Raw genomic sequence first — 11,040 nt, forward strand, 5'->3', positions numbered from 1 at the left:
CTAGAGGTGTGGATATGTGGGGGTGGTCCCAGGCGATAGAGTCATGGAACACTGATCAAATATCACTTTTGAAGGACTCATGGCGGCAGTCAACTTTAAAAACTTACCAAATCGCTTGGAAGAGGTGGGTAACTTGGTGTAGTAGAAAACAGTTGGATGCAAAAAACCCGACAGGTTTAGAATTGGCACAGTTCTTATCAGATTTATATTTAGTTAATAGACTGTCTTACAATACAATTCTTTTGCATAAATCCGTGGTTTCCACCCTTTGCAATACCGAAATATCGAGTGTTTTAAGTTCGCATGTGTTAGTAAAACACGTGCTAAAATCAATTTGCTCTAAAAAATCCGAAGGTAAATAATAAATCACCAATTTGGGACGTAAGCAAATTAATTTCCTTTATATCTAACTACGCAATTGACCAAAATAATACTTTTCAAGTATCCCGTCATACGGCTATACTCCTTTTGCTATGCTCCGGTAGGCGTATTCATGATTTAACGTTACTTGCAGTTGATTTGGATCATTATGTAAAATCGGATCAATTTGTAATATTTTGGCCACAATTTGGTTCAAAGACCGACAACAGTAACTATAGTCAGTCCGGCTGGAAGTTACTAGTCAACGAAAATAATTTAAATCTGAATCCCCCCTTTTGGATAGATAGGACTATCACGTTATTGCATGAGCGACGTGAAGTATCAGGAACAGTAGTGTAATATTGGGCATTCTAGATCACTCTCAGTCGCTTCGCTCCTTCGCTCGCTTCGCTCGCCGTGATCCAGAATGCCCAATCGGTTTTACGTTCGATATCTAATAATTGTCTCTTCCGTTGACTTACTAAATGATCTTATTCATATACATGGTGCTTTTAACTTTACATTACTTTGAATATGTATTTAACTTTACTATGAAACAGTTCTTTTATTTTTCCTGATTTCAGAGTTGGTTCCCATAATTAAAGTTATACAAGTATGACCTATGTACATTCACCTGCCAACGGGGTGACCACTAATAAACAAGCATTCTGTATTTAACATAACTAAATACACTGGGTAACATTACTGCCTTATTTCCAACAGCAAATATATGGTTATAGGGCACCATGATGATGCTAGTATTAAAAATATACCAAAATTACTCACCGATATAAATTTTTATTCACGCCGCAACACACATCACATAACACACATTTTTTTTTTTTTTTATTTTTTTTAGGTAGGGGGAAAATCCATCATGGACACCTGGGAAGTGAAGACCCCAGGTAGTGCCGGACTCTTACCGGCTAAAAACCCCCTACCGATATTTGGGAGGTGCTTAGACTATCAAACTAAACCAGACCTCAGGATTTTCGGGAGGTGTTTAGACTGTCAAACTAAACCAGACCTCAGGATTTTCGGGAGGTGCTTAGACTATCAAACTAAGCCAGACCTCAGGAGTTTCGGGAGGTGCTTAGACTATCAAACTAAGCCAGACCTCGGGATTTTCGGGAGGTGTTTAGACTGTCAAACTAAACCAGACCTCAGGATTTTCGGAGGTGCTTAGACTATCAAACTAAGCCAGACCTCAGGAGTTTCGGGAGGTGCTTAGACTATCAAACTAAGCCAGACCTCGGGATTTTTGGGAGGTGCTTAGACTATCAAACTAAGCCAGACCTCAGGAGTTTCGGGAGGTGCTTAGACTATCAAACTAAGCCAGACCTCGGGATTTTTGGGAGGTGCTTAGACTATCAAACTAAGCCAGACCTCAGGAGTTTCGGGAGGTGCTTAGACTATCAAACTAAGCCAGACCTCAGGAGTTTCGGGAGGTGTTTAGACTATCAAACTAAGCCAGACCTCAGGAGTCACCACATGACGTGTCGCGGATCGCGGTCATATGTTAATTAACAACTTCACTGTGGTATTCGTGGGTGGTTGTAGTGAACTCGCTCCACTAAAAGATAAACTTTGTTATAATATATTTATAATCTACTTTAAAATACGATACACACAAAACCTACATACATGTCAATATGTCATAGTATGATGTCAAATAGCAAGCTAATTGATAATATATTATGTAAGTATTTTTTTATTCTAAAGGTAAATGAAAACAATGCAATAAACCTGTATTTTTTAAATATAAATTAAAGATTTCTACATTAATTCTTAATTTGAACAGTATAGAAGCTATTTATTTTTATTTGAATTTATATATTAAACTTATCATAGCAAAACTTTAGGAACAGGGAGAAAAGTATGTACCTTCACGAGAAAGGTACCCATTTCACTACCTAGACTAAATAAAAAATACATCTAGTAGTTTTGTATCAATGTAAAAAGTATTTTAACACAGAGATAAACTGGATTATGATAATAATAGCTTCACATAGTAGCGCACTGACTGGAACATTGCCCTGCATTGCAATATAATGTAGTGCTTGCATTTTGTTGATGTGCTATTCTGGTCAGAATTACAATCTTGTTTCGGAAATACAACGAAGTTTTTTATGCAGCAATTTGAATCGTACAATTTCAGAAGAGATAAATCATACTAGTAGTAGATACCTCGTTTTATCTCAAATAAACTATTATGCATGTTATAAGCTGTGGACAGTAATCTCCGAAGGGGTACTCAGAGGTGACTCGCAAGCGACCCACCCGTTTTTTCGGTGTACATTTGTATACTCAAATGATAGGTCGCGAGCAGTATCGCAGTTTTAGAATGTGTACAATGTACTTAGAGTACACATCTCTAGGATCTACATGTGCACTGCATTGTGCAGGTGTCCTCACGATGTTTTCCTTCACCGTAGTACCACTTTTTATCAGTGAACTTAAATTCATTAATTGAAAAGATTGAATTTGGTTCGGGCGTGTGCCCGGATTCGAACCACAACCTCTATAATGAGAGGCATAGAGCTAATCCGTTATGCTACCATAGGTCAAATACACTGTACTGGCACATAATCAGAAATAGGTAAGTACATCATTTTTATTACAAACATGATTATTTTATAAAATTAATTATATCCAATCACAAGCAAATCCAAATGAACTACTAGTGTTGACTAAATATCGTATTACAATTTAAAAGAAACTTAATCAGAGTCATCATTTCATTTCCCATAATTTTGGTAAAATGCTAACTTGCAGTATACATGATCAACTTTTCTTTGTGTGAGTGAAAATAATCATATCGATCGATTGATTTAAATTTGACGGAAATCAAAAGAAAAATTATATTTCATCAGCGAAGTGCACAGTGATCGGTGCTCGACGTCTTCCCTCTCCATTACCTACCAGTTACGAGAAAAAATGTACGTAAGTTATATTTTCATAATCTCTGATTTTTACCATTGACGCAAAAAGTGGGTGATATGTGTTTGAAACCGCTGTCTGTCTGTCACATCGGTCAACAAATTTTAGTACGTTTATTTTTATTCAAGTCAAGAAGTTCAAAAGTTTTTGAGACTTTTAGCGTTGAATTTCGGGTTTTAACGTGGTTAGCCTATTATTATGATCTACCAATAAGTACTCAAGATTTGATTGAATGTAAACACGATGTCTCTTCTTTATTGCAGGTCTGACGGTGAGGGATTTTATTCTTCCGAGGAAGAACTGCCACGGCGTCGTCCCGTGAAGCCGGCAGCGCTGAGCGCCGCGCCGAGCACGTCTACTGCTCCCGCCCCAACTCCATCCGGCTCAAGGAAGCGGAAGACTAAAGCTTCCGAATCCGCTTCCGAAAGTAGAGCAGCGTAAGTACGAACAATAATTGTTCTACTAAATAATAAACAGTAAAAGTAGTACCTAATCATATTCTTATTTATTTGTTTGGTGCCACCCTAAATGGGATTGACACTGTCAAATTTAATTCTTACGACACATGAATTAAAAACAGTACAACGTCCAAAATAAATAATTCAGCGAGGCCACACTGTACTAGTAGGATTTACATACTATCTGTTGTCCCCAAGCTATAAAAAGTTTTCCGTACATATCCCGATAAACTTATTAACGTTCTGTTATATTAAATTATGTATCACTTATGTTATGATCGTTAACACGTTCGTGCAAATTTTGTCTGAACCCGATCAATTGTTTAGCGTGATGGAGTAACAGACACATTCCAAAGTACCTAAGTACCTAAGTAGGTACTTAGTATATTATTATTGTATACACTAATTGACGACTTGTAAGTAATGATATTACTTTTATATTCTTTACAGAATCAATAAGGGCAAACAAAAAATTGACCTGGCGACATACAATCGTCGCAAAGCAACTGTGGCGGCGCTGTTCGGTGGGTCGGATGACGAGGCGGAGGCTGCAGCGGCACTGAACAACCCGATTCAAGAGCTGGAGAGCAGCTTAACCCGAAAAGTTGGGGATGGGTCGTTGCGGCGAACCGCAAAATTAGACGGAAGCCTGTTCTGCGAACTTCGTGTTTACGAAGTTCGCGATATTAAAAACATATCCCCACGGGACCGGTGGACCAAAGCGTACACCAGTCTTAAGTATCAATTCGATTATGATAGTCCGGAATGGACTAACATAATTGATTTTATTCGGGTTGCGAAGACCCGATTTACACAGGAGCCAATATACTATCCGAATAAGAAGTAAATCTTAGTTGGATAGTATATGTTTCAGAAAATCGAATTAAAGTTAATCGTCTTTAAAAATAAAAACTACAAAATATGTTTAAATTATTAAATATTGTTCGTTGCTAATTTATTTAATTTAAATATTAATTAAATTTTACCTTACATATTTTACAGATACCTAATATTTTTTTATCGATGATTAACTTTATTTAGGCTTTCTGAAACCGGCACCTAACTAGGTTATAGCGGTATACCAAATACCTTATTTTTAACTACTTTATCTTACTGAAAATATATAATAAAATATAATATAACTTAATAAGTAAAGTGTTAATTATTTACTTATTCAACAATGGTTAACCCCAGTAAAAATATTTTCTGCTCAGTGTGCGAACAATTAGTAAAAAGTAAAGCCTTTTCAGCTCACTTAAAAAGCATAGCTCATAAAAATAATACCCGAGTTGAAGCGGAGGAGTGTATAGAAAAAATTAATTCAGCATTTCGTTCACGAATTGCTTCGTATCGAGTGTACGATTCCCGCAGAACCAAACATCCCGCCCCCGTGCCCGCAGCCCGCCCCGGGCGTGCGCAAGCGCAGGTGTGTACTCCTGAAAGCCACCCTGTAATGCCGGCACCGTTTTTGCGTGTCATCGCTGGTAAAGTTCAGCGACTATTGAATGCGGCTCTTGCTACGCATCAAAGTGTTAAAATTAACTTTGAACTATTTGTAAATTTTTATCTACCTAAAAATGATACTTCCGAGGTTAAGTCTTTTGCCACTGAAAATAGGTGCATCCACAGCAATTATGATTTCAAAACTATATTCAATGAGATGTGCGACGTAATTCTAAAAAAAGTTGACGAGTTCCAGGAACGCGATAGTGGGTGGTCATTGCTTGATACACTTTATTTAGAGGTAAATATTAATAAATATATTCCTCTTCGTGCGTCTGGCTTTATTGATCTACCAAAAAACATAAAAAGTAAGAAAGCTTGCATCAATGTGAACAATAATGATAGTTTTTGTTTTCTTTGGTGCATAATGGCAGCTCTTTTTCCGGCGAAATGTAACGCAAACCAAACAAAATCATATCCACATTTTTGTACCGTTCTAAATACGCATGGAATGACATTTCCAGTCAGCTTTACCGACATAAAATTATTTGAAAAAAATAATAAAATTAGTGTCAACGTTTATGGGTTAAAAAAATGTAATGTTGTTGGCCCGCTATACAAGTCAAGTGCCCGCCAAGCGGTTCACGTAAATCTTTTATTGCTTGAAAATAAGAATACGTTACATTATTGTTTAATAAAAGATTTGAATAAACTCTTACGTTCGCAATTAACCAAACACCATGGAAAAGTTTACTTTTGCGATGAGTGTTTGATATGTTTTGATTCCGAGGAACGATTGACCTTGCATAGTTGTGGAGGCGTCGCGACAGTTTTGCCGACTGAAGGCGCAATACTCGAGTTTAAGCACTACGAACGCTTACAAAAAATGCCTTTTGTTATTTATGCTGATTTTGAAACTTTGTTGGAGCCGTGTTCAACAATACCAGATTCGAATCATACACAAATTACTCACAAGCATATACCGAGTGCTTTTTCTTATTACATAACTTGTTCATACGATAATAATTTCAATAAATTAATGTTTTATCGCGGTAAAGATTGTGTCGATATGTTTATAAGTTTTCTTCAAAATGATATAACAGAAATTTATAAAGTCCTCTCTAGACCTATAGCACTGGTAATGACTGACACGGATCAATTAAATTTTGATACGTCACATCAATGCTGTATATGTGAGAAACCGTTAGTAGAAGACCGAGTGAGGGATCACTGTCACTTAACAGGTAAATACAGAGGAGCAGCGCATTCGTATTGTAATTTGCGCTACAAACTCCCTAAATTTATTCCTGTATTTTTTCACAATCTGTCTGGGTACGATAGCCACTTGTTTATACGACATTTGGGATCTATTCCAGGTAAAATTAAGGTTATAGCAAGAAACAAGGAAAACTACATATCGTTTACTAAAATATTTCAAATGACAGATTCAGAAAATATTGCTGTGAGATTTGTTGATTCCTTTAGCTTTTTGCCTTCTAGTTTGGACAAGCTTTCAAACACTTTAGCTGATGAACAGTTTAAGCATTTAAATCAAATTTGTAAAAATAAATCCGAGTTCAATCTTCTTAGACGAAAAGGTGTCTATCCCTACGATTATATGACCACGTGGTCAGCCTATGATGAGACAAAACTTCCACCGCAAGAATTATTTTTCAATAAGTTAAACAATTCATCGTTATCAATCGATGAACATGCAAAAAATATATGGTGCACATTTAATATAAATAATTTAGGAGAATATACAGATTTATATGTAAAGACAGACGTGTTGTTATTAGCAGACGTTTTTGAAAATTTTCGCACAACATGTATAAAAAATTATAAGTTAGATCCGGCTTTTTATTTGACTTCACCAAGCTATAGTTTTGACGCTATGCTTTTAAAAACACGAGTTAATTTGGAGCTCATCCATGACTTAGAAATTATTAGGATGCTTCAAAGTGGTATTCGTGGTGGTGTGTGTTTGTGTACAACCAGACACGCTAAAGCTAATAATAAGTATCAACATAGTTATGACCCAAAACTTCCATCAAACTTTTTAGTTTACCTTGATTGTAATAACCTATAATATGCAATGTGCCAAAGTTTACCTCACTCAGGATTCAAAATGTTAAGTAAATTTGAAATAGATGGATTGAACATATTAGATATAGCAGATGATGCCGCATATGGATATATTTTGGAGGTTGATTTAGAATATCCAGATTATCTCCATGACTCTCACAATGATTTGCCCTTTTGTGCACAAAAGTTTGCACCACCGGGTTCAGTGTCAAAAAAATTAATTCCAAATTTATATGATAAATTTCATTACGTGATTCATTACATACACTTGAAAAATTGTATTAAACATGGTTTAGTACTGAAAAAAATCCATAAAGTAATTAAATTAAAACAAGGGGCATATCTTAAGGACTATATGGATCTAAATACTAATCTTAGACAAAAAGCTAAATCTTCTTTTGAACAAGATTTGTTTAAGCTCCTTAACAATAGCATTTTCGGAAAGACTTTAGAAGATACCGAAAGAAGAATTGACATCAAGTTAGTTACTAAATGGTCGGATAACTGCAATAAAACAAAAAAAAACTACACCGCGGATAGATTAATATCAAGACCTAATTTTAAAAATTGCACTATATTTACAGAAAATTTTGTAGCTGTTCAAATGAAACCAGAGAGAGTTATATTAGATAAACCAATTTATATTGGGTTTTCGGTGTTGGAAATATCTAAAAGTCATTTATACACTTTTCATTATTCTATTTTGAAACCATTTTACGGTGAAAGACTAAGATTGTGTTATACCGATACAGATAGTCTTCTTTACTCGATTAAAACGGACGACTTTTATTCAGATGTAAAATATAATTTTCTAGAATATTTTGACACCAGTAATTATTCAATTGATAATACTTACAATGTACCACAGTTAAATAAAAAAGTTCCTGGATTATTTAAAGATGAACTAGGAGGAAAAATCCTTTCAGAATTTGTTGGATTACGTTCGAAACTGTATTGTATTAAGACTGAGGACGCTGAAATAAAGAAAGCAAAAGGCGCTAAGAAATGCGTGGTAAAAGATTTATGTCTAAATGATTATAATAATGTTTTGCTTGGTAAAATACAATTGCGAAAAAAACAAATACTTTTTAAATCATTGAAGCATCAAATTTTTACTCAAGAAGTAAAAAAAATTGTGTTGTCCCATGATGATGATAAAAAATTTATTCTAAAAGATAAAATATCAACATTGTCTTGGGGACATTATTCCATTATTTGAATTATCGAGAATGACTGGTATATTGATATCACATTATGTTCATCCAAATAGTATTACTATCATCACTTGTCTGTCAGAAGACGCTGATTTTTATCCACAACTTCAGTTTCGAAATGAAAATGAATCATTATTTATGTGTTATTCTGAGTGGCAAAAAATTTATAAATCAATTAAAGAGAAACAACTATGTAACAATAAACAGTATTTTAATTTTCCCTTTTATACTTTTCTACACTGTGATAAACGTTGTTCAGATGAATTTGTAATTTTACTGGTAGATGCTTTAAAATTGTTTGCGCACTGTGTAGACGCGAGACTTAAGATGTTACACTATGAACGCATAAAAGCATATAAATTTATTTTGAAGATTGAATGTATTTTTGAAAAATGTTATATACCGATAGAAAATATTTCTAGTGTTTTATATTATTATGCTGATAGTTTATCTCTTGTGGAAATGGAACTTGTGACACTGTGTATTGATTATTTCACTAAATGCTATTTACGTTTTCAATTGTAGGTACCTATGTAATACTAACCAATAAGATAAGTAAGTAGTATAAGTTAAAGCTAAGGTAAAGTTATTTTTACCTTATAATATAATAAATAAAGTTAATATTTAATATGATTGTGTTTAATTTACACCATGAGTTCATAATGATGTATGGAACGTACGGAAAATAGGATAAAAATCAAGAATATTTCTTATTATACATATACGAATAAGAAAATATTAGGTAGATAGTTAATAAAAAAATACATTTAAATCGTACATAAATTGTGTGCTGAGATTAAAGTGTTTCAACATGATATCTGCTGATGTCAATGTAATTTCTAAGAATCCCACACATTAGTAATATTTCAATTGAAACAGTGTACATAAATTCCTTAGTGATGCACATTCCATTACATGACCAAATAATCATTAAGCTAATATTCTCCTTTCCTTGCGGTTGTGTAGAAAAACAAACAGAAAAATATGTCTTCAGATGAGGTGAGTCAGTTATCTATACTACAGTAACACAGTATGTTCTCTACATATATCTTAATACCTATTTAATTTATTTATGTTTTTGTTCCAGATTTCTCTAGTGAATTATATTGCAACCAAAAATCTTGGAAATCCTAAATATGTAGTGAAAATGGAAATATGTAAAATTGTACAAACATCAAACATAGCTGAAGTGAAAACAGTAATAAAAACACAATATTTGGTAAATGAAGATTACGATACTATATTGGAGTTTGCTGTAAAATTAATAAATCAAATTGGAACAAAACTTGGAGAAAATGCTGACCAGCACGCATCTTGAGTGAAATAAGGTGAGTAGCTATTTACAATAGTAAATATTCTTTCTTTTGTTTATTTTTAAGGTGTCTTATAAATTCTGTATAAAAATTAATATCTAGTATTTCCTTTTTCAGGTACAGGACATAGTCGTTGAACAATGAACATTCCTTTGTGCATTTGAAATGTTATTAAAATTAAGTTCGTATAGTAAATAAATCTGTATTATGTTTGGGCTTTGTTAGGGATTATGTTATAATAAACTAAATATTTAATTACTTACATACTTATTTAGAGCACCACATACTGTACTACATATGGCACTGTGCATTGAAAGAAATTAACCTTGATGTTTAAATGATAAAATATTAGGTACCTAAGTACTTTACTTGTGTATGAACTTATTAAAAATTAATAAAATAAAAAACCAAAATTACATAATATTTGCTTTTATTTTTCATAATCCTTAAATCTAGTTAAACAATAAATAGTATAAAGTCATTTAAAAAAAAAACAATCATATTATTTTCTATAAACCATTTCCTTAAAGAAATTACATTTTTTAGAGCACAATATTTTTTATGATAGGCACAGTTATAGTTTACAGTACTATTCAAAAATGAATTATATAAAGTAGTAAAATTTGGACACCCTTTTTCTCCTAGTTCGATTATATTACAATTACTACATATTTCCTCCATCCATCTAATCTTTTCTAATCCTTTAACAAGAATGTTCCGGTGTTTCTCTAAAAAAGGTTTAATGTACTTTTTAAATTCTTCATATACGATATAGCCTTCATTCCAATATATGCCTCGATTTCGTTGAATCCAAGAAACTTGTTTTTTTTCTTCACTATACAAATCATTATAAGTAAATGGTGGTTTCAAAAGAAACACCTGAGTATGTTCGGAAGTTGCAAAAGCAAATTCCTTTAGAATGAATCGGTTCCTCAAGTCTTTAAAGCCTTGCATGTCCACAATAAGGCAATCACTATTCATGATATTTTCTTTACAATGTTCGAAAGTGGTTTGTATTCGATTATACTATCATTTAGTATGAAACAATATGCAGATGTATTATCAGGTAGCTCTTTTTCACTTTCCAATTCAATGCGTACGTCAACAGGTCCACTTTTTAATGTTTCGTTTTGTCTACAGCAATCAATTACAAATAAAGGAGCGTGAATCTTAAATTCTTGAAAACTAAGTAAGGGTTCAGATCGATGGCCGTAGTAAGACTGTTGA

General features: G+C 33.5%; 1 protein-coding gene across 2 annotated transcripts; it reads left to right on the forward strand.

Annotated features, from left to right (window-relative positions):
* Nucleotides 1–2,215: 2,215 nt before the first annotated feature.
* On the forward strand, nt 2,216–4,905 carry LOC105385281. Of its 2 annotated transcripts, XM_011555635.3 has the most exons (3): nt 2,216–3,299; nt 3,564–3,737; nt 4,209–4,905. In XM_011555635.3, coding segments are annotated over exons 1-3 (573 nt in total). In that variant the 5' UTR covers nt 2,216–3,297; the 3' UTR covers nt 4,606–4,905. The 2 variants fall into 2 exon arrangements, with proteins under 2 accessions (XP_011553937.1, XP_011553935.1); XM_011555633.3 differs by having other exon boundaries at nt 2,216–3,737.
* The last annotated feature ends 6,135 nt before the right edge of the window (nt 4,906–11,040 follow it).

Source organism: Plutella xylostella, chromosome 21, assembly GCF_932276165.1.
Source record: "Plutella xylostella chromosome 21, ilPluXylo3.1, whole genome shotgun sequence".
Classification (NCBI taxonomy): domain Eukaryota; kingdom Metazoa; phylum Arthropoda; class Insecta; order Lepidoptera; family Plutellidae; genus Plutella; species Plutella xylostella.

Coding starts and splice junctions, on each gene's coding strand:
- LOC105385281 (XM_011555633.3), top strand. CDS start 3,544: ATGTCTCTTCTTTATTGCAGGTCTGACGGTGAGGGATTTTATTCTTCC. Junction 3,738..4,208: donor GCTTCCGAAAGTAGAGCAGC/GTAAGTACGAAC, acceptor TATTCTTTACAG/AATCAATAAGGGCAAACAAA.